Source organism: Penicillium rubens (assembly GCF_028828025.1).
Source record: "Penicillium rubens strain IBT 27055 chromosome Unknown utg000003l_segment0_segment0, whole genome shotgun sequence".
NCBI lineage: Eukaryota > Fungi > Ascomycota > Eurotiomycetes > Eurotiales > Aspergillaceae > Penicillium > Penicillium rubens.
In genome coordinates, this window is record NW_026890601.1 from 9,430,218 (window position 1) to 9,456,860 (window position 26,643).

At 50.6% G+C, this 26,643-nt stretch overlaps 13 protein-coding genes across 13 annotated transcripts; 6 read left to right on the plus strand and 7 right to left on the minus strand.

Annotated features, from left to right (window-relative positions):
• Window positions 1–24: 24 nt before the first annotated feature.
• dph1 (2-(3-amino-3-carboxypropyl)histidine synthase) lies at window positions 25–1,389 on the plus strand (the record flags this gene model as incomplete). Its single annotated transcript, XM_002563897.1, has 2 exons — window positions 25–187; window positions 245–1,389. The coding sequence occupies 2 exons, from the start codon at window positions 25–27 to the stop codon at window positions 1,387–1,389; spliced, it is 1,308 nt and encodes a 435-aa protein (XP_002563943.1).
• Window positions 1,390–1,678: 289 nt separating this feature from the next.
• Window positions 1,679–4,564, minus strand: N7525_009843 (uncharacterized protein; the record flags this gene model as incomplete). The annotated part of the gene is made up of 2 exons (XM_002563898.2): window positions 1,679–4,299; window positions 4,543–4,564. 2 exons carry the CDS (start codon window positions 4,562–4,564, stop codon window positions 1,679–1,681), a joined length of 2,643 nt encoding a protein of 880 aa, XP_002563944.2.
• Window positions 4,565–5,167: 603 nt separating this feature from the next.
• N7525_009844 (uncharacterized protein) lies at window positions 5,168–5,575 on the plus strand (the record flags this gene model as incomplete). The annotated part of the gene is made up of 2 exons (XM_061214875.1): window positions 5,168–5,243; window positions 5,319–5,575. The coding sequence occupies 2 exons, from the start codon at window positions 5,168–5,170 to the stop codon at window positions 5,573–5,575; spliced, it is 333 nt and encodes a 110-aa protein (XP_061069306.1).
• A 9-nt stretch (window positions 5,576–5,584) lies between these two features.
• On the plus strand, window positions 5,585–6,164 carry N7525_009845 (uncharacterized protein; the record flags this gene model as incomplete). Its single annotated transcript, XM_002563899.2, has 4 exons — window positions 5,585–5,631; window positions 5,688–5,777; window positions 5,873–6,015; window positions 6,100–6,164. The coding sequence occupies 4 exons, from the start codon at window positions 5,585–5,587 to the stop codon at window positions 6,162–6,164; spliced, it is 345 nt and encodes a 114-aa protein (XP_002563945.2).
• A 1,344-nt stretch (window positions 6,165–7,508) lies between these two features.
• N7525_009846 (uncharacterized protein) lies at window positions 7,509–10,943 on the plus strand (the record flags this gene model as incomplete). The annotated part of the gene is made up of 6 exons (XM_061214876.1): window positions 7,509–7,592; window positions 7,649–7,666; window positions 7,737–7,758; window positions 7,825–7,981; window positions 8,047–8,146; window positions 8,208–10,943. The coding sequence occupies 6 exons, from the start codon at window positions 7,509–7,511 to the stop codon at window positions 10,941–10,943; spliced, it is 3,117 nt and encodes a 1,038-aa protein (XP_061069307.1).
• A 724-nt stretch (window positions 10,944–11,667) lies between these two features.
• N7525_009847 (F1F0 ATP synthase subunit 5) lies at window positions 11,668–12,666 on the minus strand (the record flags this gene model as incomplete). Its single annotated transcript, XM_002563901.1, has 4 exons — window positions 11,668–11,781; window positions 11,838–11,927; window positions 12,001–12,315; window positions 12,505–12,666. The coding sequence occupies 4 exons, from the start codon at window positions 12,664–12,666 to the stop codon at window positions 11,668–11,670; spliced, it is 681 nt and encodes a 226-aa protein (XP_002563947.1).
• A 746-nt stretch (window positions 12,667–13,412) lies between these two features.
• Window positions 13,413–14,440, minus strand: N7525_009848 (Mob1/phocein family protein; the record flags this gene model as incomplete). The annotated part of the gene is made up of 4 exons (XM_002563902.1): window positions 13,413–13,654; window positions 13,724–13,857; window positions 13,910–14,003; window positions 14,062–14,440. The coding sequence occupies 4 exons, from the start codon at window positions 14,438–14,440 to the stop codon at window positions 13,413–13,415; spliced, it is 849 nt and encodes a 282-aa protein (XP_002563948.1).
• A 591-nt stretch (window positions 14,441–15,031) lies between these two features.
• On the minus strand, window positions 15,032–17,651 carry N7525_009849 (putative intracellular protein transport protein (Sat1); the record flags this gene model as incomplete). Its single annotated transcript, XM_002563903.1, has 3 exons — window positions 15,032–15,912; window positions 15,966–17,048; window positions 17,108–17,651. 3 exons carry the CDS (start codon window positions 17,649–17,651, stop codon window positions 15,032–15,034), a joined length of 2,508 nt encoding a protein of 835 aa, XP_002563949.1.
• Window positions 17,652–18,056: 405 nt separating this feature from the next.
• Window positions 18,057–18,923, minus strand: rrg9 (mitochondrial ribosome assembly protein RRG9; the record flags this gene model as incomplete). The annotated part of the gene is made up of 1 exon (XM_002563904.2): window positions 18,057–18,923. One exon carries the CDS (start codon window positions 18,921–18,923, stop codon window positions 18,057–18,059), a length of 867 nt encoding a protein of 288 aa, XP_002563950.1.
• An 877-nt stretch (window positions 18,924–19,800) lies between these two features.
• N7525_009851 (hexokinase) lies at window positions 19,801–21,415 on the plus strand (the record flags this gene model as incomplete). Its single annotated transcript, XM_061214877.1, has 6 exons — window positions 19,801–19,816; window positions 19,878–20,000; window positions 20,051–20,076; window positions 20,134–20,223; window positions 20,275–20,541; window positions 20,609–21,415. 6 exons carry the CDS (start codon window positions 19,801–19,803, stop codon window positions 21,413–21,415), a joined length of 1,329 nt encoding a protein of 442 aa, XP_061069308.1.
• Window positions 21,416–22,297: 882 nt separating this feature from the next.
• On the minus strand, window positions 22,298–22,599 carry N7525_009852 (hypervirulence associated TUDOR domain-containing protein; the record flags this gene model as incomplete). Its single annotated transcript, XM_002563907.1, has 2 exons — window positions 22,298–22,476; window positions 22,551–22,599. The coding sequence occupies 2 exons, from the start codon at window positions 22,597–22,599 to the stop codon at window positions 22,298–22,300; spliced, it is 228 nt and encodes a 75-aa protein (XP_002563953.1).
• A 1,412-nt stretch (window positions 22,600–24,011) lies between these two features.
• Window positions 24,012–25,370, plus strand: N7525_009853 (phosphotransferase family protein; the record flags this gene model as incomplete). Its single annotated transcript, XM_002563908.2, has 1 exon — window positions 24,012–25,370. The coding sequence occupies one exon, from the start codon at window positions 24,012–24,014 to the stop codon at window positions 25,368–25,370; it is 1,359 nt and encodes a 452-aa protein (XP_002563954.2).
• A 741-nt stretch (window positions 25,371–26,111) lies between these two features.
• N7525_009854 (succinate dehydrogenase assembly factor 4) lies at window positions 26,112–26,531 on the minus strand (the record flags this gene model as incomplete). Its single annotated transcript, XM_002563909.1, has 1 exon — window positions 26,112–26,531. The coding sequence occupies one exon, from the start codon at window positions 26,529–26,531 to the stop codon at window positions 26,112–26,114; it is 420 nt and encodes a 139-aa protein (XP_002563955.1).
• Window positions 26,532–26,643: the final 112 nt, after the last annotated feature.

Genomic DNA, 26,643 nt, shown 5'->3' on the forward strand with positions numbered 1-26,643 from the left:
TGACACATATTACAACTGGATATAATGGATCCAAGTATTCCTGCCCCCTCTGCTGAGGATGCCTCACAACCCGCCACCCAAATGCGGCAACCAAAGAAGAGATTTGTCGGACGACGAACAGCGGATGCCCAAGCCCAGAAGGATACGACCAGTCAAAAGGATGTTGAGTCCACAGCGGTGCAAACAGGTACTTATCTTACTCTGGCACAATTAAGGTCCATATACTAATTTCCACTTGCTCCAGCCGCTCCCAGACGCACTCCCCGCACGCTCAACCAAGTGCCGCCAGAGATTCTGAACGATCCCGAGATCCAAGAAGCAATGGAGCTTCTGCCCAAGAACTACTCGTTCGAGATTCCGAAGACAATCCACCGAGTCCGCACATCAGGTGCCAAGCGAGTAGCCCTCCAATTCCCAGAGGGACTCCTCATCTTCGCGACCACCATCTCCGACATCCTAACCCAGTTCTGCCCTGGAATCGAAACCCTCATCATGGGCGACGTCACCTACGGCGCCTGCTGCATTGACGACTACACAGCGCGCGCCCTAGGCTGCGACCTGCTAGTACACTACGCACACAGCTGCCTGATCCCAGTCGACGTAACCCAGATCAAAACGCTCTACATCTTCGTGGACATCAGCATCGACACAAGCCATCTCCTCGCAACGCTAGAGCGCAACTTCAAGCCAGGACAGTCAATCGCGACAGTAGGCACGATCCAATTCAACGCAACGCTACACGGACTGAAACCCGTGCTAGAGCGTGCCGGGTTCCGCGTCATAATCCCACAAATCACACCACTCTCTAAAGGCGAGATCCTCGGCTGTACATCACCCCAACTTTCCGAAACCGAAATCGACGCAATCCTCTACCTCGGCGACGGCCGCTTCCACCTCGAATCCGCCATGATCCACAACCCCTCCATCCCGGCCTACCGGTACGATCCGTACTCGCGGACCCTGACGCGCGAGAGCTACGAGCACGAGGAGATGCACACTATCCGCCGGGACGCGATCGCCACAGCCAAAACTGCGAAAAAGTGGGGGATTATCCTCGGCTCGCTCGGTCGACAGGGTAACCCACACACTATGGCGATGATCGAGCGACACCTACGCGAACGCGGGATTCCAATTGTTAACTTACTGCTGAGTGAGATCTTCCCCGGGAAGCTGGCGTCTATGGCGGATGTGGAATGCTGGGTGCAGATTGCTTGTCCGCGGTTGAGTATTGATTGGGGATATGCGTTCCCGCGGCCACTGCTGACACCGTATGAGGCGCTTGTTGCGCTGGGTGTGCGGGAGAACTGGGATACCGGGAATAAGGGCGTGTATCCGATGGACTTTTATGCGAAGGAGGGGCTTGGGCGGACGAAGCCGCAGCAGGCTTAGGAGGTTGGCTGTTGGAAAATAGAAAATATATACCCCATTATAGACTTAGGGCAGCAGGACTGGCTCTGGCTGAAAGGTTATGACAATGATATACACGTTGATATGTTTCCGTTTATATTATCACGATATCACGAAACTAGAGAGTATAATACAGAGAACAGGAGTATTAATAACCGCCGGGCTATCGAAGGCACCGACGAAAGACATCATGGCATTTCATTTCCAAATCCAATAAACAGATCCTAATCAAATACAAAGTTTCATAATACAAGATGGTGTTCGAAATCAATCACCCCTTCACATCATCAGTACTGTCAGTGTTGAAATCACTGGCACTTCCACGCCGAAGGGAGAGGACATTCTTATTAGCCAATTCATCGGCAGTGCGTTCAGCAGCCCGCCATCGAGTAACAGCCTGCTGAACATCCTCAAACATCTCCAGCGAGTCCTGGATGATACCACCCTCGTCGGAATCGCCCAGTTGAGTACTCTCGCGCGAACCCCGATCACTAGACATGGGGAAAGCGGGTCCGAATCCTCGTTGAGGAATTGGGTTGAACATGATAGCGTTGGCGAACATCCGAATCAACTCTTTCTCCAGCTGTGCAGAGTTCACAACTCCCTTGGGGGGTATGAAATCTTCATTCTTCTGCAACATGAGCACGCCGCTTTTGGACGGCGTGCCACCAGGAGCGGGAGACTCACCATCCCCAGCTGGAGTGCTGGCTGATTCTCCAGCAGTGGCGACGGCTTTGCTTCCCTGGTGGATGGCAGATTTGATCGACTTCAGGTCAGATGGCCGGTAGATGAGATCGTGGTAGCCAGGGGCATCGCGCTCGCTAATTGGCTTGGCAAAGATCGAGGCAAGCTTGTGGGTGGCTACATCGTTCATAATTGGTGCCGCGGTGCGGTGGAAGTTTCGCGTAGCCATCACATACTGAGTCGTGTCGAATCTCGGGATGTCCGCAGGATGGGGTTCAAGTTCCACTGCTTCACTTGCGCCACGTTTACGTTTTGTCCGCGGTTTCGGGGTCCCTTCGTCGGCGGTAGCAGCTGCACCCTTTCGGCGGCCCGTTGCTCGTGATTCACGTACAGTGTCTTCCGAGGGCGCAACAGACCCATCACACGAAGCCATGGATCGCCCGCGACTCCGAGAAGAAGCCGAACTTGCGGCACGCGTCCTCCGCATGGAAGTCAGTTTCTCGGTCTTTACGACGGGAGCTGGTTTGGTGTCAGGCTGGCCGCGTCGTGGTTTCTTGCCTTCCACGGATTCTGCTCGTTGGCCTAGATCTATTCTCGGGGGAGGTGACATTTCCATCGCATCAACGGGTGATTGGCTTCGTTCACTGATGGGACTGACGTCCTCCGGCCGTGGCCTTGGCGGTGAGCTCGGAGAGCGCGAAACCCTCGGGCGAGGAGTTCTCTTCCATGGCGTGGAGGATCCTTGCGTGTCGATTGACAGACGTGGATGGGAGGCGCGCGATTCGGAGAAAGAGGGGAATGTCGCACTCGGGGTTTGAGAAACACGTGGGAGGCCAATTGGGACAGGCGTGTGAACTGCAGATGGGATGGCGCTGGGCGTTTGTGGAACAGGAGGTTGGGGAGGCTGGGCTTGTGACCCTGGCAAAGGCGGGTTGGTGGAAAGTGGTGGTACAGGTCGCTTAGCAGTAGCCTGGGCTGCTTGAGGCGTAGTAGCACCTGGCGAGACGACGGGGTATGGTGAGTGGGGAGAAGGATCGAGCTGCCACTGCTGGAAACTCGGCTGAGCGGGGGTTCGTTGAGATGCCGGCGCCAACGGCCCAGCCTTATCCGCGACGATGGGCGCAGGTGGGACGGGATTGGCACGAGGTGCGATTTGCGACGGATGTGCCGGTGTGACTCGCGCCCCGGCTGGTGTGGTTGGAGGGGCTTTCTGGGTAGATGGAGCAAGTGGAGGTTGGATGGACGGTTTTTGTGGGGGAAGAGTGGTGGTGGGCTGCGGTTGAGGTGCTTGCCCAGCTATGTCTTGCGGTTTGGGTGTCGGGGTTTGCGCTTGAGGAAGTGGAGCTTGAGGTTGGGCCACAGGAGGGGCAGGTTGTATTTTCGGGGATTCTTTCGTCGTAGGGGACACACTTAACGCGGTGTGCTGTGGTTCGGGCTTTGCCTTGTCCTGGGCGATCGGGACGGTCGTCGCAAGTGGTTGACCTGTCCGACCATGTAAATTTGGGCGCGGCGTCTCTGCCTTCAGAACAGTATCCTTCCCTTCGATGGGCACCGGCTTCACCGCTGTAGGTGCGGTAGCTGCCGCAGCGGCTGGTTTGTCCTCCTCCTGCTGTAGCCGTTCCAGCTCAGCCCTGATCTCTGTGTATTTTTTCTCATCGTCCCTGATTTCTCTGGTGACTAGATCCCTGTATTTGGCGTAAAGGTGTGCCACTAGCTCTGGGATAAGCGTGGCATGGGTGAATCCGCCGGACAGTCCATCTGGTCGCGGACTGGAGACCTTGCGTCTCTTTGGATTAGGCGGGCTGGACGTATCTGCGGGGCGACCGTTGACCGGGAGCGCAGCATCACGACTGAATCCATCGCGCATCAACGTCGCATAAAGATCTTCCAGCGCCTCTGGGGTCAGGCGATCGGCATCGAAGTCGGCATTCTCGCGCACGAGCTGGTTGTTTCGCAAAAGTGTTGAGATCGAACCGAAACTTGTCGGTCGGGAATCCGAGGTCGCTAAGGACTGGAAGAACAGAAGGGACTCAAACGAAGTGTATGCCGACAGAGGAGGCATCCCCCATTGCCCGTCCGGTCGGCCACTGGGGGAAAAGGCTTTGAGGATGGGGGCCACGGTGGTCGGTGGTCGGCGATCAGGATGGTCGCGGAAACTTTTTGGTGTCGCCGAACTGCGAGCTTCAGGGACTAGGCTGGCTTGGTTGGCTAGTAATTAGAGATAGCGAACGCGACAGGCTTGAAACGCGATACGCATAGACCTTGACTCTATCCGCACGAAAAATTGAGCGGGAAAAAAATGAACGGCGACCGCAACGGATCAGGTAAAAACGCGTCAAATTTAGGGTTAGACGGAGCGATGAGATGAAATGCCCCTGTAGAATTGAAATGACGATGGAAATAGAAATGGGGGTTGGAATTCGGGGAACATTGAAGACATCACGATGCTACTGTACTGTATGGTATAGGTCATGTGACCAGTTGCCAGGGAGGAATCTGCCAGAATGCAAGTTATGCAACGTGTACGGCGTCCTTTGTCTATATATTGGATCTATAAATCTATGAATCTGAATGGTTTCTAGAATATTTTGAAGCATGGACGTTTTCAGCCTTATATCCTTATATTCTGGTAAAATTGTGCCTATGTACGGAGTACTGTAGTACTGCAGTACTACTCAACTATAATGAAAGCCCCTAATTGCCTTAAACCCCACGTCAGGGGTTTTTTTGCCTATTTTGCCTTTGTCAAAGAAAGTCTCCTAATTCCCTTTCCCTAATTTCCCTTTATAAGGTGAGCCAAGTACTCCGTACATACATAATGTACTATGTATGTGCAACCCCTATTTCTCTAAATTATAAACCGATACATATGAAATCGAGAAAAGAATAAGACAACGTATAAACCATGGAAGTAAAAGATGTATAAAATCGTCAACCCCTGAAACCAAAACCCTTACAATGCGAATAATGGCGTAGAACCCCTGTAATACAGTTGTAACACTTACGAGCTCTCTCCTTGCCGGTGGAGATATATGGGACCTCCAATTACCGCGACTAGTAACATAGTCGGTGGGCTATGATCATCTCTCAATTTCGCACTTCTCCCCTTCTTCTTCCTCTCCCCCCCTTTAGCTTCCTGGCAGGTCTCCAAAGTTCTTTGCTTATCACTCTTCTATCTGTTCATCGCGACTATTGATATCCCGGTACTACTTTCATCTCCCCACCAGATTGTGGCTTATCTGTCGTGAAGTATAGAGAACTGACAACTGTTTTTTTGCCCAACAGCATCAAAATCCTCGATTCAGTTTCATCTGTGCTTGATTCTTGGCTGGTCCTGGTCTCGACGATACCTAAACCGCCTAATACCTTAATTCCGCGACTTGCTCTTGCCCCGCCTGTCTCAAGGTCGCACACCCCTCTGCCGTTCAACTGTTGGGACCCGTTCTGTGATCACGGAGATCCAGAGAGACCAGAGGTCAAATAATCACACAAGATGTCTGACATGGATCGCGAGTGGAAGCCGAAGGCCCGGCCTCAGTCGTTCGTTTCCCTATATTGGCGAATCTCCGAATAGTGGCATTAACCGTGACCTCCAGGACCATGGCGCAGGCCTTCTCATCGGCCTTGGACAGCGCCTTTATGCTAGATTCCGACGTCAACAACCTTTCCCAGACTATCGACCAGAAGTGAGTGGCACTTAATAATTTCCTACCATCGATATCGCACGCGACTCTTGCCCTCACGATACTTATTTTTCATGGCGCTAACCTCAAATTCAAAGGAAGCAGCAGATGTTGATCCAGAACCGCGAATTGGAAGAGCTGCAGAATCGCATCCGTGAGGCCGAGAGGCGCCTCCAGTCCCAGACTACCGGGGGTGACAAGACTTCATCCCAAACCAGCCGTGGACAAGGCCAGTCAGCGGGTGAGCGTTCAATCTGATCTTTTTGCGGGCCGATTGATATAGCTGGCCGGGTTTGCGCTGTAGCGGGATCTGACTGTGTAACAGTTTCCCAGGGAGGATCCAACAACGAGCAGCAGCCGGAGCAGTCTGAGCAGCGGGGAAACAATTGAATTCCGAACGTCTGCAAATGTGAAGATCTGGAAGGTCAAAAAAAAGAAAAATAAGGCCACCAGGCCCTGGAGTCGAAACTAGATTAATGCTGGGACGAGCGCATCAGGGCGGAACTCTCTATCCGTGATATTGGACCCGCGCCGCGTCTGATAGACGCAATATGTTCCAGTCGGCGTGGTTGTTTTATTGGGATGATTTTTTTAGTTTTATCTTTTTTTTTTTTCTGGCATCCTTTGAGGTACCCCCCTATTGTATGGATCTGGCCATGGAATTCTTTTCTTCAAGGCCATCCCTCATTTGCACTGCTACGGCAATGCGATTCGCCCGTTCTTTTTTTTTTTGCCTTTGTGCCTGAAATTGGAATTCTTTCAATCAGATTTACGGCCAGACCCTGGATATCTACATATTTATACCCTTGGCGTAATGCGTACCTCTTTTCGTCCAGAGTAAGTGGAGATACTCCTGCACCTTTCAAGCCCGAGCCAAAAGATAAACCGGTTATGGATTGACTATGCCCAATGAGAGACCAGCCAGAAATCGGACGCCCTCTCCACTTCCGTCATTGTGTCCCTGCCCAGGTGTTTCCCTGGTCAAGGCGCAGAAACTAGAGGGCACGGGCTTCAGATGCTGAGTCCCCTTAACAGAGCGGGGCATAATGTTGTTTTCATCCGATTCCTTGTTTTCTTGATACTGGAAGGATTTCAAGGGTTCTTGGCTGAAGGATATCTTAGGATATCTTATAAGAGAATATATATTTTTCACTCAGGGTATCTCTTGATCTTTTGAGGGCATTATCCTTGAGATGGGGAGGGATAACAATGAACAAGAGTGTAAATCATCCTAGGGTTTCATCAAACAGCTTCTGGGCCAGAGCCATTCTCCCAGATAGCCGTAGCCATGTCGTTGGTTGTCTTTGGACACGTGCATCTGGGTAGGGTGCTGTATCTGTTTCACCATGAGAAGAATCAGAAGCCGACATTTAGGCACTCCGAACCAGGGGAAATGAGACAGATATTGATATTGAATATCTGATCGGATAATAACCTTGGAAATGAATTTGAAGCAGCTCCGGGAAAAACCTCAGGTCCATTGGACTTCCATTGGACCTCCACATGACCTGTCCAGGCCCGAACCGAACATACTCCTATCGGCCAATCAGAGGCCTTGATTCAACTCAACCCCGAATCTCCACCCCGAGTGGACCCGTGGAAGTGATTCACGTCATTCTCCATTGGCACTGCATGAACAAGATTCCCCTCCATTTCGGTCTTCTTTCCTTCCCCCTCTCTATTTCCATATACTTTTTTTGTTTTCGAGACTTGGTTTTCTTTGCAATTGCCATTATGGTTTTAATCGATGGGAAAGAAGTCATCACAGAGGAAGAAAGGCGCTTAAAGCAAGACCGCGAGAGAACCAAGTATTGGAAGGTAAGATCTCTCCAACTTTGCGAGCTTTTGAAGAAGTTCCTGCTAACTGAAAACAGCGCTGGGGACCATATGTGGTAAGTCAAGGCCTCGGGTAGCTCTGAAATATACATATTGGCAGTGCTAAAAGCTCTTGGATTGGTATAGGCAGAGAGGCAGTGGGCCACAGGTAAGAGCTTGCAAACCATAACGCCAATTGGGGAAACAGGCTAATGCCCGCTTTCTCTTTGGACAGTCAGAGAGGATTACAGCGAAGATGGTGACGCCTGGAGCTACTTCACCCACGATCACGCTAGATCGAGGACTTTCCGCTGGGGCGAAGATGGAATTGCCGGTGTATCTGATACACATGGCATACAGAACATTGCCTTTGCATTTTGGAATGGTGAAGAGTAAGTCGTGACCCTGTTTGAACGCTGTTGGTCTGGTCCCCGCATTTAATCTGACTGGAGTATAGCGACTTCCTAAAAGAACGTCTGTTTGGTTTGTCAAACCCTCAGGGTAACCATGGTGAGAGTGTCAAGGAGGCACATTTCCATGTGGACAACACCCCGACGGTATACTCATCTCTAAACTCGATCCAGTTCACCTCCAGCAATTGCTGACCCCGGAGTATAGCATTCCTACATGAAATTCCTCTACAAATACCCCCAGAGAAAGTTTCCATATCAAGATCTCATCGATGAGAACGCGAAGCGCTCACGCTTGGAGAAAGAGTATCAGATCCTTGATACTGGCATCTTCGAAGATAACCGCTACTGGGATATCTTTATCGAGACTGCTAAAGAGGCCGACGACGAGGAAGAATTGCTCTTCCGTGTCATTGCCTACAACCGTGGCCCGGAACCTGCTCATCTACATATTGTCCCTCACGTATGGTTCCGAAACACGTGGTCCTGGGGTGATGAGAAGAAAAAGGAAAGACCATCTATCAAAAAGGAGGGACCGATGGTGGCCAAATCGGAGCACAGCACAATCGGCAGGCGATATGTTTCCTTTGCGCCATCGCCTCCAGTTGGATCTAGTGATGACGATATCCAGCCTCAGATGATGTTCACCGAGAACGAGAGTAACAACAAGTTGCTATGGGGTACTGAGAACGACACCCCCTATGTCAAAGATGCATTCCACCGCCATATAGTCGAAGAGGAGAAGGGCGCTATCAACCCAGATAACGAAGGTACCAAGTTCGCTGCCTGGTACGCCTTCAACAACGGCGATGGAGTCCCTCCCGGGGAATGTGCCGTTGTCCGTTTCAGAGTGTCACGTAAGAAGGAAGAATTTGTCGACGAAGAAGTTCTCGACGATGTGATTGAACAGCGCCGCGCTGAGGCAGATGACTTCTACTACCACCTCAACCCTCTGCCCATGAGCGATGATCTCCGCAACATCCAGCGTCAAGCCTTCTCCGGAATGATGTGGTGTAAGCAGTACTACAACTTCATTTGGGATCAATGGAGCAACGGCGACCCTGCCGAAATTCCTCCTCCGCCGGGCCGCAAAGGCATTCGTAATGAGCAGTGGCGCCATCTGTACATTGACGACATCTTATCGATGCCGGACTCTTGGGAGTACCCGTTCTTCGCTGCGTGGGACACTGCCTTCCACTGTATCCCACTGGCTATGATGGATCCTGATTTCGCAAAGAAACAACTCGACCTTCTCACCCGTGAGTGGTACATGCACCCGAACGGTCAGCTGCCTGCGTACGAGTGGAATTTCGGCGATGTGAACCCGCCCGTGCACGCATGGGCTGTGTTCCGTACGTTCAAGATTGAGCGGAAGATGTACGGACGACAGGATTTGGACTTCCTCGAACGTGTATTCCAGAAGCTGCTGCTTAACTTCACCTGGTGGGTAAACCGCAAGGACTCCGGTGGCAAGAATGTGTTTGAAGGCGGGTTTTTGGGACTCGATAACATCGGTCTGTTTAATCGCTCGGAGCCATTGCCCACTGGCGGCGTGCTTGAACAAGCAGACAGCACTGGTTGGATGGCCTTCTACTCTCTGGCCATGCTCAACATAGCCCTGGAGCTGGCCAAACACCGTCGCATATACGAAGACATTGCATCCAAGTTCTTCGAGCACTTCCTGCTCATCAGTGACGCAATGACCTTCCGTTCGGGCGATGACGCTGTGCAGTCACTCTGGAATGATGAAGATAACTTCTACTACGATGCCATCTCCTACGGTGGACCATGGACCCAGCAGCTACCTATTAGGTCCCTCGTCGGTTTGATCCCGCTGTATGCGGTTCTCACCTTAGAGCCTGAGCTCATCAACAAATTCCCCTCGTTCAAGCGACGACTGAACTGGTTCATCGAGAACAAGCCAGACATAGCGGAGCGCAACATCGCCAGCATGACGCACCGCGGCAAAGATGATCGACTCCTACTAGCCCTCGTCAGCAAAGACCGTCTCGTCAAGATCCTCGAGCGTATGCTCGACGAAACAGAGTTCCTATCTGAGCACGGCATCCGCTCCATGTCCAAGTTCCACCAAGACAACCCCTACTCCATGGAAGTCAACGGCCAAACCTTTAAAGTCGGCTACGTCCCCGGTGACTCCGACTCCTCTCTCTTCGGTGGCAACAGCAACTGGCGCGGCCCTGTCTGGCTCTGCGTTAACTTCCTCCTTGTCGAGTCCCTCCTCCGCTTCCACCTGTTCTATGGTGATACCCTGCAAGTCGAGTGTCCCAAGGGCTCAGGGGACTACATGCACCTTGGACATGTCGCAGAAGAACTGCAACACCGCATGCAACACCTCTTCGCCCGCAACGACGAAGGCCGCCGCGCCGTAAACGCCGGCTCCGACCTCCTCGATTTCGACGAGCACTGGAAAGACAATCTCTGGTTCCACGAGTTCTTCGACGGCGACAGCGGGCGCGGGCTGGGGACATCGCACCAATGCGGATGGACAGGACTAATCGCAAAGGTCATCCACGACACCGGTATCAACTGCCGTCTACCGCAGACGCCACGGTCGCCCTTCGCTGCCGCATCGCACTACTTCGACGACATCTTCTCCCGTTCTGGACGACCGCGCGGCTCGGACCGTCCGTCTATCCGTCGCTCGTCGACTACACGTTCCATCGGTAACCGTAGCGACTACTACTCTGGCGATGCTACGCCCGCCGCGTCGACGGTCTTGGATGAGGACGATGAAGACGGTGGCCCTGGTCGTGTGGGCAGTCGTAGGGGCAGCACTGCGGACCCTGACAACCAGAATCATGTTGACCACTATGTGGAGAGTCAGCTGAAGCGGGTGCGCAGCTCGGCTTCGATTGCTGCGTATGAGGATGAGTTTGAGACGAGGGCTGAGAAGGAGAATGAGCAGAACGGACAACAGTCTTGATTGGATTTTAGATGTTGTCCATCTTTTGCATTCCATTCGTCTTCCGTTCGATGATATGCCTTCGTCTTCATCGCCTTTTTCCTCTCTCCTGGTCGTTTTCCTATCTGGTTGCTTCTGAGAACGATAATAACGATCTTCTTGTCTGTGACTACTGCTCTGTTTCTTTCCTCTTCCGTTTTTATACATGCTGCATGTCCTGCTATTTATCGTTTCCAACCTATTCATATTTTCGGAGTATATATATAGTCTTGATTTCCGGTGCGTTTGATAACGAAGTAAACGTCAATATTATTCATTAAGCTCCCAAGAAGAAAGGACTACTTGTTCGCCCTGCGCCTAGGAGTATCACGCCTAGGGAAGTCAAGCATAAAAATCATGGCGTGGATTGACCGATCAGAACGGCACGCGGTCAAGGGGATACACAAGGCACGAGACACCAAGGCAAGCGGATTGAAGGGATAAGAAATACATGTACACTGCATATTATCAACCCGCTAAACCAACCTCGGAATGTGTCCTTCCGTACCTTGTAGGGCTCAGGCTTGTAACGATCTGTAAGACACCAACTATAGATGAATTTGTGCAATTGACAATGAGAACAAAACAAAATGAAGGTAGAAAAGGGAATCTTCCAATTCCCCCTTTCTCCTACGAACGCTACCGTTCATCCGGGACGATATGCTATAATCTAACCATCCCCTCAAACGCTGAGGCTAATTTACATTTACAAAGCATCGGAAAGAGCCTTGTTCATCTTGGCGATCTTGGAAGAAACGCTAAGGTCAACGGTGCGGTCACCAATCTCAACGATGAGTCCACCAACGAGGTCGGGGTTGACCTGATTTATAGTTAGTAAACAGCCACTAAACAAAAATTTCATCCAGTACAACGCACCTTGGCAACAACCTTGAGCTTCTTGCCCTGGCTGAACTGAGACTTGGAAACAGCCTTCTCAAGACGGGAGATGGTCTTGGCATCGAGCTCCTGCAGACGAAGTTTTAGCATATACCCTTTAAATCTTTTTGCGAGACCGAAACCCAGCCCATGGAGTGCGTACCTGAGCACTGGTGATGTTGAGGTCGATCTCGCCGCGGTGAGCGCCCATCAGGGTAGCGAACTTATCGCAGACACCCTCAAGGGAACCGAGACGGTTGTTTTCGGCGAGAGTCTCGAGGAAGTTCTGGAGGATACCGGCCTTATCGGCACCGGCAACCTTAGCAAGCTCTTCGACGATAGACTTCTTGTCGGCGTTGGTGAGCATGGGGGCGCCGAGGATATTGGCGAGCTTCTTGTCAGCCTTGAGGGTCTCGCCGAGGGTAGAGATAGCACGGGCAGTCTGGTCGAGAGCAGCGGACTTGGCGGAAGCGGTGTACTATTCACGAGCATGGTTAGAAGGGGAATTCATTCCGGTGATGGGTTATAGTGTTTGTGATGAGGATTTCAAGATTGCTTTTTAAAGATTGGAACACGACTGTGGGAGGGGTCGGGGAAAGACGGGGGCGTTCGTCGCGAAAAAGGCGAACACACGGTCGCGACAAGACCGAGCAATGGAGGTGCATACCAGAGCAGAGGCGTAGGTGCCATCAACGCCGAACAGAGCGACGGGAGCGCGGGTCTCCTGGGCCGGGGTGGCATAGGACCTGATGCCGTTAACGGCGGCGGTGCGAGGAACCGAGAACTGGGTGGCACGCAGGCCAGCGCGGGCGAAGCGAGCGGACATCATTGTGCAATTGGCTGGAGGAGTGGCCTCGAGGAGGGAGAGAGACACAGAGGGTTTGGATGGGGAGGTGATATCGACGTTCGGAGTGCTTGCTTCAAGGATGCAAGGTTGAGACCTCCGGGCCGAATGTTCCCGTGATCACGTGCCACACAAGAACCAGGTCACGTGCTTGTATAATTACTTGGCGGCTTCGACGTATCTTCGACATCAATGTGGTCAGTTGGGGCTATAGGACTTGCAAGACTTCTAGTTCCTGGTGGTGTTGATTCTACTCCACATCCCACAGTCGAATTTTACCACACACTGCAACATCATTAGTCGAATCTGGCAAAAGAAATCCTGCTTCTATGGATCTGGATCCTCTTGAGTGTTAGGACCAAGGCACAAGCATGAGATTAGGGCCAGTCCGTGACTGCCTAGGCCAGTGTATGGTTGTGGTTGCTCCTACAAGTATAAAATCTATATATGTAGTCTAACTCACTTCCTACATAGCCTACTATATCCCGCAAAATAATCAAAGAAGCGCCCTCTTTACAAAACTCAGAAATAAAGAAATATCCATGGATTCATCGTTTCGGTCTTCGCGTCAGGTCAAGCCCCAAACGCCAGAAAGTCCAAGCTAAAATACTGCAATGCATGCACCGCACCCGAAACGCCGTTGAGATATCCTTTCCGCAGACCAGTCAGTATCCCTGACTACGGGGATCAGATGCAAAACACAATTACTACCTAATTTCCCGATCCGATCCTTAGTCGCTGCGTAACATACTATCCACCAAATCACCTAGCGGCCCCCAGAAATCCTTCCCACTGGCCAGCTTGTGCTCGTCAATGAATAAGACATAATGCTTGAAGCTGGTGTTGAGGTGAGGCTCGAGGCCGAGGTGCACTACCACTGGGTAGTGGTGGCAGTAGATGTGGGCGTAAACGCGGTATAGACGTTTGAAGATCTGACGGAGAAGACTGGGGAAGGTCTTAGGGAATGGGACACCTGGAAAGGAAAAAAACCGTGTCAGCGATAGATCTACTATGTTACGGATGACAACTAGATAAGACATACCGATCCGGCTGGGGAACATTTGCTCGTTGTCAACATTGCTCTGGACCCAGGCCATCAAGTGTTCAATGTATTCCGGGGCACACATCTTGGTTGGCCGCTTGAAATTCTCCGAGTCTTGCCAGAGATACTCGAACCTATTCAAACTTGTAAGCCGAGGGTCAATGACATGTCGAAGAAGTACCATACTCATCTGTAGCCTTCATCTCGGGACATGTCTGCGGTGAACAGAACTCAGTTATTGACCCGTAGAGAAGGTTGATCTGGTTGTAGAAGTCGACAACTAGATTGCCAAAACATCAGCAGATGCATGCAGCACAACTTCACGAGATGTGTCTTACTATTGACGGCGAGCCATTCATTCTGATCTTCGCCTTCGGGCAGCTTCACGGCCTTGCGCAAACTACCACTTCCAAGTGTGGCTTCGGCGAACTGTCGTAGCTGATAACTGCTCGTGCCCTTGGCGGCCGACCGAGGCTTGAAGGGGGCACGTGTGCGTGCATTGCTGGGAGGTGTTAGTCCAAAGCAGCCCTGTTTGAGTGCGCGCACCGCTGGCGACAGGTAAGATGGAGGGTCCGAGAAGGGGATATGGGAAGTGCGAGTAGTCTGATATAGGGCAGGAGGGCTGACAACGGAAGGGAGGTGGGATTGCGGGGAGCGAGAGGCTGGCTCCTCAGGGGAAGGGAAATGAGCAGCGGGAGGGGTAGCGGGGACAGACATGGTGGTGATGAACGAAGCCATATTCTCTCACGAGAAACTCGAAGTAAGCCCTTTCGGTAGGGGTGTATTTCGGCGGGGTTTGCGCTGATCGCGATGTGCCTACATTCCAATGTCAGATACCAGTTGCTGTCCAAGATTAGAGGAATGCCATCACATGTGCTGCTGTGCTGACATTCTGGCGTGTAGACAAATGCCAATGATACGTACCTAGCAATGATTCTGGATGATACGTCCGAGCGAAACGCGCAATGAGAGTGATGTTATCGGGTTTCAGCCCCAAACTTGATAAAGTGAGATCCGATCCGTTGACTGACCGCGTTGCCCCAGTTACCGCATCTACGTCAGAGCTATACATAAGAATATATATTTACCTAGGTATACATAGGCATTAACTAGTAATACTATGCAGTTATTTTCCGATTCAATTTGAATATCAATTATACATGGGAATGCAGAGCCCCGTGGGGCTTATATTTGCGGGAGTTTCTCCCTCGATAGCACAAGGGGAATATTGAGGAAACGAAAATCAAATCAAACATAACCTGCGCGGCAGGCAAGCACATGTGTACGTCAAGTGTACATCTAGACTTTCTAGATTGGATAGCCTTCATTCTCCTCGGGCAGTCGTTCTCGGACAGTCTCTCCATAAACGGTCAGTGGGATAGCGATCTCGAATGATTCACAGTTCAAATGCTCCATAGCAGACAGCACAGTGCCGCGATCGTCCGATGACAAGGCCTCGAGTAAACGAGTGCCTGAGGGTGGGGCACCTTGCTCGCCTCGAACATTGGATGTGACAAACTCGAATCGTAGTTCCCAGTCGAGAGTCACACCGCTCGTCAAGATTGAAGGCGTGGCTGTGATGGGGATAGCAGGGCTGAAAGCCACTCGTGTGGCATGGAGTGTGTTCTCGAACAGGGAAGCATGGATGCGGCGCGTGGTACGGTGAATGCTGGCGTTTGACCGGATGGCTAAAGTAGGGGTGACTTTTTCGGACGTCTCTAGCGAGGCACGTACAGCGTAGCATGGAATTGTAGCATCTCCAAAATCCATGGTGGCGATAATGGTTTCTCCAAGGCGGTGAACCGGCCGGTTCAAGACGACCACTGCGATACGTTTACCTTCGCGGGCAATCTCAAAGCGATTGGGGCTGCGGCGAGAGTTCACGGCCTGGTTGCTGCGGAGGATAGCAAAATCTATGACATCCTTGGACGTGAGCATCTGGGGTAACCCTTCGACGCTAGGTCGCCTCGAGGGCGTAGCACCAGGTGGGAACAACGTATTGGAACGCGCACGTTGCTCCAGAATTTCGTCCACGAAACCAAGGAAATCGGCCGCGGAATGGTGAGATTTGCTGATACTTTGGTTTTTCGTTGCCACAGGCATCACTGTCCCGACCTTTTGCACCTTCGCTTCATCCCGTAGGAGTACATAAGGTGACATCAAATCATGCCCTAGAATATCTCCCTTTTCTATAAAATCGTGAGAACTTGGGATGAAAAGCAAGGCAAGGAATATAACTTACCATTCACGCCGCTAAAAACGCGGAAGGGTATATTGATGCGGTTGACCTTCTGGGGCTCGTTAGGCCCGCTAGGTCGCTGAGTTCCAATGACCAAATTATATGAGATCTTGATTGCTTTTCCTTTATGACTCGCCGGGAGTCCTTTGGGAAGGGAGAACGAGAAGGAATATGACTGTTCCTCTCCTGGTGCCAGCCGGAGGTCAACAAAGAGCAGCGACTGCGAGGTGGATAATAATGGAATTGATCTCGACGATGTAACACCGCGCATCTCTCGTAGCCCATCCAGTTCATTATTTGAAAGAAGACCGTTGATGGATTCCTCTATAGTGTTCCATTTGAGTGCGCCCCAGAACCCACCAGTTTTACGTGGTCGCTCGGCTGTTGGCGCTGGTCTGCCAGGAAGTCCGCCTGAACCCGGTTGGCCACCAACAACTCCCTTTCGCTTGACTTCGTCGAAGGCTGACTGATTCACTAATGACCCATCGACCGTGAATGATGCGTTAATTTGCGCATAGCCCATCAGCAGCGCCTGGCTGTTGGAGGCTTTGGAGGGAGATGGAACTACACTCGAATGATGCCGCGCATGCCGCATGGGAGGGGGAGCTCGCGCATTCTGTACCGAGTAGTTTGTGTATTCTGATCCGAGAGTCTCAGTGGAGTGATCGCTGACGGAGTAGAACTCCCCACTGCTCCGGCTGCTCCCATTAACGCTTGTGGCTGATATAATGCGGGTTAGTTGCTGGTGCGCCGGTCCAGTCAGACCCTGCGCATCTCTAAGAGTGGGCCTTCCTCCGGTTGATGATGTACCGTTCGTTGTCGCCGATTTCGGTGACGGAGTGCGCACGGTGCGATTGTTAGTTGAATCGGTCGAAGGCGTCGCCGGAAACTTAAAATCGAGGGGAGGTGGTTGGGGCCGTCGTGAAGGTGCACGTAATGGCTCTACTGGGCCCATTGGACTAGTCGCTAGAGAGCTAGGGCGGCTAGCTCGCCCTAAGTGGGACGTATCAACTCTCAGGCTGCCGTTGGGATGTTCGCTTGGAGTCTCTGTCAATGGAAACGGAAAGGCCTGCGAGGGGGATCTCGCTGAGAAGAGACAGTCATTAGCTCAAGGTCCGCTAATCAATGGACTGTCCATCATCTACCTTTTTTGTACGAATCCTCGCAGCTATTGTTCCTTCGTGGTAAAACCTGGAGACTCGCCGAGCGCCCATGACCCCTGGCTGGCTGGTGTCGATTGTAATGGTGCGGTGAAGGTGTCGGATCTGCTTGGCCTTCGCTATCAATGGAGAGGATGGAGACGGATCGTTTGTGGTTGTGACCTGGTTGCCATGCTCGCGGTGTAGAGGGGCCGTTGTTCGGAGGAAAGCTATGAGAGCCGACCAGCGGAGAGCTCAGGGACGAGGCTGCCCGGTGATAAGGCTTCCGTTGGGAGCTAACGGAATATGATCGGCGACCAGAAAAGAGAGCTTGTGGAGATTTGAATCCGAAGAAAGATTCCGAGTTCGAATTAGGTGTGTGGTTCGCGACTCGAGAGACCTTCCGTGAATGTTGAACTCCTTCACCCGCGGTGTTGGCATCGGCGCCAGTATCGGCCACGTTCTTGAATGTTATAGTGCATTCCACATCCTCTCCTGCAAATATAGTTTGGTCCTTCCATTTCACGAAGACTTGGATGTTGGATGGCATGGCGGTTGTGTCAGCATGTGGGCTGCAGTACGAGGGGAGCTAAGGCCTGGGGGGAATTGCCGGCACGATGAGCTGTAGTTAGGTCGAAGCTGGGTGAAATGTGCCGACAGTAGCATTCTGTCAACCTGAGTGGACCATGCTGGTTGTAGAGTTGAAGGTGTGTTGCCGAGGGGGTTGCGTGGCGATGATATCCTTGCTCCTAGCTCCACCCCAAACTACGGGCTAAATGACATATGATACCCACCCTACTGCAACCACGTACTGTGGTAAATACATATGTACGTTGTTTACTCCCAAGAGAAAAGTCACAGCTGATAGTATTTATTGTACAGGAGTAAATTGAAACCGTATCTAATGTACAGGCGCTTAAAACCATATCGAACTTGGTAAAATGTACACAGACGACTATCTTCGCTTGCGATTGTTGTCGTCATACAGCACATGGAAGTCTGAAAGAGTTCGCGTGCGGTTGGTCGAAGGGCGAAGACCAAGCTCAGCCATACGACTCCAGATTCTATCGTGTCGGTTCTCCCATCGTTTGCGCCGACTCTCCATCTCGTCCTCCGATGGGCGCCATTTGCTCTTCAAAATCCGGCGGATAGCTTCCGGTGACACTTCAAACTCCTGTGCGAGGACCGCGGTCGTAAATTGTTCGGGAGCTTTCGCATGGAGATGACGAATTCCATCGAGGGCATCAGGTGATAGCTTCTTGGGTGGGTTCCAACCACCCGCGAACTTCTCCTTCAAAGCCGCTTTTTGCACTTGCCAGTGCTCAGGCTTTTTATTTCCTTTGTTCTCTGAGAACAGTTTCACTTTTTCGGTCCTATCTTGCCACTTGCGAGGCTCCTTTTTGGCCTCCCGGCGAGTCTCGTTGCGGAAAGCTCTGCGCTCTCTGTCGGTTCTTCCGGTGCGATTTTCCGGGTTCCCTCCATGATCTTTGGGCTGACGTTTATGGGTATTCCATCCATCTGTCTTGCCAGAGGAATCATAATCTTTCCTTTTCGTTGTTTTGTGTTGAGAAGGCAGAGTGTCATCGGCGACGGTCAGGGTTCCAGGTACTGCGGGCTCTGGTTGTTCATTCTGTGAGTCGCACAAGCGTGGCATTGAACCGAAGGATCTTTGGAGTTGAATATCCGAAGAGAAAAGAGGAACAGAGGCGAAAGGTCGGCGATAGGGGGTTATTGAGGCGCCCAATTTACTGGACTGGGAGTGGAAAACATTGCGCAGAACGGCGGACAAGGCCAACCTTGACGAGGCAGCGCATTTGGTCATCTTAACAATATGTTTGATGAAGAAAAGGGGAGTGACGAAGATAAATGTGAGACCTCGGGATTGATCTAGGTAGAGAATAAGAAAATAAGAAAATATCCGGTGGCGATAAGAGATAACCACATGCGGCTCGAGCCACACGGCTCACCCCAAAACATATGTAGTTGCAGTAACTAAATGCGACGTTCTACCTTGCATCTTAGGATTTATTGTCAATACCTATTGATAAGAATTTTAGCACTAATATACATCCATCAAATGCGCACCAATTTCTTTGGAGCGTTTACTTGTGCAGCAGCATTTGGAAGGCAGATGCTGGAACGCAAATGCAGAGGTTCGGTGGTCTTGCCTACCAGTATATAAACGGGCTTCTAGCGACCAAGGGAATGTATTCCTCCGCCTACAGTTTGTCCAAGCTGCTATTGTACGGCTAACTAGAAACCTGGCGCAAGAATGGAGCCCGGTGGAGCAGCTATATGGCGGGCAATAAGCTGGTTATTGATGGAGGACATACAGCCTGGTGAGATTATCCGGATGTATGTAGATGTGGAAGACGAGCGGATGACGAATGATCAAATGACGCTCCAACAGAGTCCACATAGATGTGAATCTAATAAATGATACCGGTTTTTAAGCTTCAAGTCCTGACTGACTGATGTCATTGCTTGGTGGCCCGCCTGGGTCAAAGCTGCTGGTACTGGAGACATGACTTAGCACCCGTCATGGTGAAGTGGAAATTTTATGGTACCGCTCTTCTTGAATGTTCTTGTGGCAGGATAAGTAGACTTCTTGTCTCCTCGAAGCCTGTCCAAGCTTCGGTCAATGCCATCGACCTGAACATCTATTGCAGACGAAAGATCCCACGACCGCGTTGCCAATGATGGCGATCAGTTCCGGTATGATGCGAACTATGCTATAAGTGCTACTTGAACTGACAATTGGCTTGATGTTCCCTAGATTTGCCTGAGAATATACCTGCTGCTGTTGCAGCTGAGGTTAAGTTTATCAAAGAGTCCTTTAGTGTAGGAAAACATACTCTACGCGATATAACGGAGCGTTTCGCAGAGGAACTCGAGAAAGGTATCCTCTGAAACACAGGAGAGTTAATATCTCTCTAACTGGTCGAATAGGGCTGGCGTCTCACGATGCTGAAATTGTAAGTTCTGGCAGATTATACTTGATACATAGTCTCTGACCGAGATGCTATCCGCAGCCTATGAATGTCACCTGGGTTACTGGCTACCCGAACGGGGAAGAAACTGGGAACTACATTACAGTCGATATGGGCGGAACGAACCTACGGGTATGCTAGGTCATCCTGACCGAGGAGCGAGGTGGTTATGAACTCACGCAGGAGAAGTTCAAGCTACCACCCGGCATCCGAGATGGAGCTGCGGACGAGCTTTGGGGATTTACAGCTGATTGCCTGGATCGATTCCTGACAAAGTATCACATGAAGGACCGGTCCGATAAACTTCCCATTGCCTTCACGTTCTCATATCCCGTGACGCAGAATAACATCAGGCACGGTATCTTGCAAAGATGGACAAAGGGCTTTGACGTTTCGGGAGTAGAAGGGAACGATGTCGTTGAGCAACTCGAACGGACGCTACAAAGAAAGGTACGTTACCCACCGCTTGAAACGCAACTGTCGAATACGTCTAGTTGACGCTCCTTACATGTGTTAGAATCTACCGCTGACAGTTGCCGCTCTCGTAAACGACACGACCGGCACGCTGATTGCTGGAGCATACAAAGACCCAATGATAAAGATAGGGAGCATATTCAGTACCGGTTGCAATGCAGCATATATGGAGGAGGCCGGCTCTGTTTCCAAGATATCCAACAGTGGTCTGCGGCCCGAAACAGAGATTGCGATCAACACAGAATATGGGGCGTTTGATAACAGCCACCAAGTCTTACCACGAACACAGTTTGACGAGACAATTGATGAAGAGTCAACACGCCCTGGGCAGCAGACATACGAGAAGATGGTGGCTGGTTACTATCTGGGGGAGCTGATGCGCCTCGTATTGCTGCACCTACAGAGACGCGCTGGCATATTTCCGAAGTCAGATTGCTCGAAACTGGAATGCAGGAATGCATTTGACTCGACCATCTTGTCCGCAATAGAAGAGGACGGTACCGACTCCCGCGCCGCGATCAGGGATATATTAAGACGGTTCCACCTTGAGCCCACATCATGCGAACTCATCATCTGTGCAGACTTGGCAGAGACTATATGTACCCGCGCTGCACGACTCTTTGCTTGCGGAATTGCAGCAATCTGCCGGAGAAAGAGAATAGAGTCATGTCATGTCGGGGTGGACGGGTCCATGTTCAGCAATTACCCCAAGTTTAGGAAACGTGCCGCTACTGCGTTGCGGGAAATTCTTGACTGGCCCGAAGACTCCGGAGACCCAATTATGCTCGTTCCGGCAGAAGATGGTTCCTCTATTGGAGCTGCTTTGATTGCTGCTCTTTCTTTGCGTTGACAGCTTCGAGATCATCAGTTATGAAGAAGGGTATAGACTGTGCACACCCTAGAGCTTGGCGTCGTCAAGCCTTCCTTTCTACCTGACTCGATGAGAAGTGATGCATCGGAGAATACTCGAAGACCAGTTGCATAAGTCAATTTTAGAGAGTGAATGAAGTCTTCTGTTTGTGTTCAATTGCTTTGCTTTGCTCTACTATGGGCTAGGAGAAGAGCAGTAGATCGTATTTGAGCAAATTCAATACACTATCAGTGAACTAAAGCGAGCAAAGTATCGCCCTATAGTATCGTGATATTGGGATCAACATCACTCAGGTTGTGGAAAAGGCGCTATATTGGTGTTTATCTTCTGTGGCTGCGACCTCTTCCTTCACAAGACCGTGAGGAAAGGAGGCCTAACTTTCAGCAACGTGGATATCGGCAGTGATTTAGGGGCCAGATCGATGCAGCGCTCCAAGCGTATCGATTCAGGTTTACTTACGCCTTGAGAGTCACAATGTTCTTTCTGTTCAGGTCCGATTTTGTGTATTAAGGCAAGACCACCTGTATGAAATGTAACACTTACTTAGTTTAACCTTATATATTGTCGACCCAGCATGTCATAGATCTCATGAATCAGACCGAGTACGAAGTAACGGTGGTCTCTGCAGCGTTCATTCCCGATTAGTCTTCTTCGTCAGGAGGCTCCGTATACAGAATTCTGAAACATCCATTTGTCAATCTTCGAATGAACAACAGTGTTTGCTCGGCCGATAGTTTGCCCTTGACTCAATTAAATACTTCGTATCTACACCTTCCGGTCCGTTCAGAAATGGAAATCATTGGTGCTAGGCCTAGTGCCAACTATATCTACTTCAACTCGTTACATGAGAATATGAGGAAATCACGCCATATCCAGAATGTTCTTCTCGTAGATCGTGGTCACTCGGCCCGTGTTTTGATTCTCAATCTCGTAGCGCGGTTGATCCTCACTAGCATCGACGTTGCGATGGGCCTGGTTTCCAGGCTCGGTCAGGACGGATCTGATGAACCCAACGCTCTCAGAAGTGCGCGATTCCGGGCCTGTATATTGATCAAGAGTATTAGCAAGGCCTTGCTCAAGACCCAATGCTACCTTTCAAGCTGATTCCGCTTACCCCCGACAGGTTTGTAACGAACAGTCTGACCGTTCCTGTACTGCGGCATCGTGGTGGATAGGATGTTTGTAGTTCAATCAACTGACAGATACCGTGTGCGAAATCCGTTTGAAAAGGTCGATGATTGAGCGATGTAGCTCATCCTTTATATGACAGGTCCACGGAGCAGTGAGGTAACATTTGTGTCAGTATGACTTTCCAGTGCTCAGACTTGGACTTGCAAACGGTACGCATGTTATCTTGAAGCTAGTTAGTGTGCAGGCAGGAGTAAGATGACGTGTACAAGAGTTCATGATCCGATTAAAAAGAGACCTAATGCTCTCTGACTATTCTCTACCACACTGGATGTCATGATGACTGATTACTGCTTATAGGCAACATATGCAACTCCCACAACGGACCTGCATACGATAAGGTCACTGCCACCGCTTCTATTTCTGTGGGAGTGAAACCTATTTCCGCCAACGATGCTGCTGACTCAAGAAACACGCACAACTAGTTAAGTCGGCGCCAAGATTCAACTATCTGAGGTCTCTCAAGATCTATCTGACCGTGTCATGCTTGTCCAGGGAAGTCATCAATACAGTACATGTAGAGAAACGTCGGATGTCACAAGTACGTAGAAATGACAGGACGCCTGCCCAAGCGGCACCTAGGGCTCGGGGCCCACTGTCGTCTCCTCCGCCAAACTCCTTGTCGGTTGAGCTAATATCTTTAAAACGACGAAATATTATATTAACATTGCTACTATCGGACGTCACCGCAATGACGGGTGTGTTACTTCACCAACCGACAGTAGTCCGATGTCATTGGGATCGCCGGCGCCGCCACATGTTGATACCTAGGCATATGCGGCGGAGTGGACAAATGTTTTTAATTTTCTTACCTGGCTTGCGGTAGTAGGAGCCAGGTAGTTACCGTAACTATATATATTTTAGGGTGAGCCGACTCTAGAACTGTATACGGTCTCTAGAAGGTGATGTCTACCTAAAATAAGGAAGGACTCTAGGGGAAGCCGCTTCTAAAAGACATTACCAAAGAAGACTATGTACTCAAGAGGCTAATAGAAAGACCAAAAAGACTGATGTCCATTTCTTCTATTGCAACATCTCAACTCAATCCCCCCACAACCCGCACCCTCCCCTTCAGCTTCCACTCCCCTCGTCTTCCCTCTTTCCAACCACCTGTCTGTCATAATACATATGTATCCCCCTAAGCATCCCCATTCCCTAAAATGTGCCCCTACTTTCACATGAACAACTTCAAGCCGTGGGCTCGCCCTTATAGAAAGTCATTCTCTCCGTAAGTTACTCCGGCCCGATATGGCCCCCGGTCACATGTCCTTTAGCGCATTTCTCTCGACCTTTACGCATATTCTGTTTTGCCCCTCATATTGAAGCTCAAACCACAGAATCTTAGCACTGAATCCACGGCGGACCAATCCCTTACATCGCGACAGAAATGAAACCCCTGGAGGTACAGCCCCCGGGCCTTGCCTGGGTTCAAAGAACCTTCAATCTTGAACCCCAGTGGACGGTGGAGCCCGATCCTCAGGCCATCGAGCGGACAATACAGTCGCTACTACCATCAAGCACGGTCCAGGTAACCTTCCTCGCCGAGGGCGCCTTGAACAAAATCTATGACGTGAAGATAGATAATGAGGTCTTTGTTATGCGAGTCTCGTTGTCTGTTGATCCGTACTATAAAACTATGAGTGAAGTGTCGACAGTGGAATGGATATCCCGTACCACAAATATCCCTGTTCCTCGAGTCATCACCTATCAATCTTCCCGAGAAAATCCTATCGGATTTGAATGGATCCTTATGACCAGAATGCCTGGAAGACCGTTGAAAGAGCTGTGGCGCTCTCTATCATTTTCCGCAAAGACAAGTTTGGTTGGAGAGTTTGCGGCCTACTCTAGTTGCCTTTTTCGGAACCAATTCCAGGGGATTGGAAATCTCTATGGGACAGCATCTATTCCCAATGATTCTGGACTGTTTGAAGCGACCTGGCCTGGTGGAAACCCAGCATATTCTAACAATTCACCTCGATCTGAGAAGGAATATTTGCCTACAGGATTACCAGAGTTGGGCAGAATTGTTTCTATGCACTTTTTTTGGGGGTCGCATATCCTTCAGGATGTTCATCGAGGGCCGTTTACGTCTAGTAGCGACTGGATTACATCACGTCTCTCTCTCAGCGAGAAAGACTGTCAGTCGATACTAGACAATTTACCATCTAGCGATCTTGAGAGTGATGATGAAGCTGATGCAGATGATGCAACAAGAACATTGGAAATCATTGGAAAACTGAAACCCTTGCTTCCATCTTTCTTTCCACCAAATGGAGACAATCCGGAGCCCTCAGTCCTGGTTCATGACGACCTCTCTCGCCGAAATATTCTCGTTTATGATAACGGAGAGCTAGCAGCTATTTTAGACTGGGAATGTGTTTCAGCACTCCCTTTATGGAATGCCTGCTATTACCCTGCATTCTTGGAAGGGCGACCGCGACGCCTTGGGCCTGATCTAAGACGATATAAACCCGAAGCGAACGGAGAACCCTCCGATCTCTACTGGGAACACCTATGGGAGTATGAGGTCACTCTCCTTCGTGATGTGTTTATTGATAAAATGAAAAGCCTGGAACCGGGATGGGTGGAGGTTTTCCACAAGAGCCAACATCAAAGAGATTTCGACCTTGCAGTGCAAAATTGCGATAATGAGTTTGTTGCCCGGCATATACGTGCATGGATGAATGACATCACTGCTGGGGTGGACAACCATCGCAGCCTGCGCGATCGAATTGATGGGGTTTAAACTTCTCAAAGCAACCCAATGGGAGTGAGAACTATACTACTGGCGTGCGGCTTGTGCCCGGTTAATAGTTGACTTGGTGCTGCCTGGGTGAGAAGGGTCAGTGCAGCCCTTTTCGACCGCCTGCTAACCGTAACATCAGTAAATATAGTAGAGGGAGCTTATAAAGCTAAGGAGGCCTATAGACCTCGGGAGCTCTATATTAGCTAGCTTATCTACTTTCTAAAAGCGGGATCTTCTCTAGCTAAGGGGTTTATATAGTAGAATAATAGCGCTTAATGTAGGCGAGGATATCACTAAATAGTAACCTTGGAAGGTAATAAAGGAGAATACTTATCCTACTTAGCTTTCCAAATGCTCTCTATGTGTGACCACAGCAGTTAAACTGACTTCCAGAACTCAGATTGGCTCTGCCTTTTTGGCTTAATAGGCAAAAGCTCGGAGTAGTGGCCGGCTTTGGATCTTAGCAATAAATTAGCCCTATACACAGATCAGATGATTTGTGAATAGCTTCATATTTGTGGATGCAGACCAGGTGAAAAATGGGGGATCAACGTATGACCGATCACACAAGTACTCTGTGGCTAGGGAGGTTCGAGGGCTGTGTTTTTTCCTATGGCGATACCATAGAAAATCCAGAATCAACACTCACTCCCCATTTCCGGTTATGGAGACATTATATCCCTAGGCAAGAAACACCAACGCCAACATTCATGCAAATCTCTTTGGTCAAGCTGGGGTCACTCAGAAATCAGTGACGCGACCACCATAGCTCCAATCACCAGCTGCGCCCCATCGCAGAGGCTCATTCTTTGGTCCGCCAACTTCGCCAGTTTTGGGGTTCTTCTCGCCCTCAAAATCAGGCTGCAGTCCCTTTGGCGCATCGGGGTGAAGCTCGCCACCTTTGCCGTCCGCCTGGATCTCGGCCTGTGGGGATTGGTTGACCTGAGGTGTGCTAAATGCGCCAGTCGAGCGCTTTTGGAGTTGCTCGAAGATCTCCTGTTCCTCCTTCGGGAGGCGTGGGGGAGCCGGGGAGTCCGCGAAGGGTGTGGGCTTGTCGCCGCCGCCCTGACGAAGGAACTGAGTAGTGGAGAGTGGCCGGACTGCGCCGCGCGCTGTGGAAGCCGAGAGAATTGAACGGCGAATAACGAGAGAGTACACCATTGTCTCTGTGTAAGAGGAGAATGACAGGTCCAATGAGGAAGTTGTACGATATACGGGGAGATCGGGACCTCGGGGTTGTTGACTCACTCCACCGATGTGACTAAGACTGCCC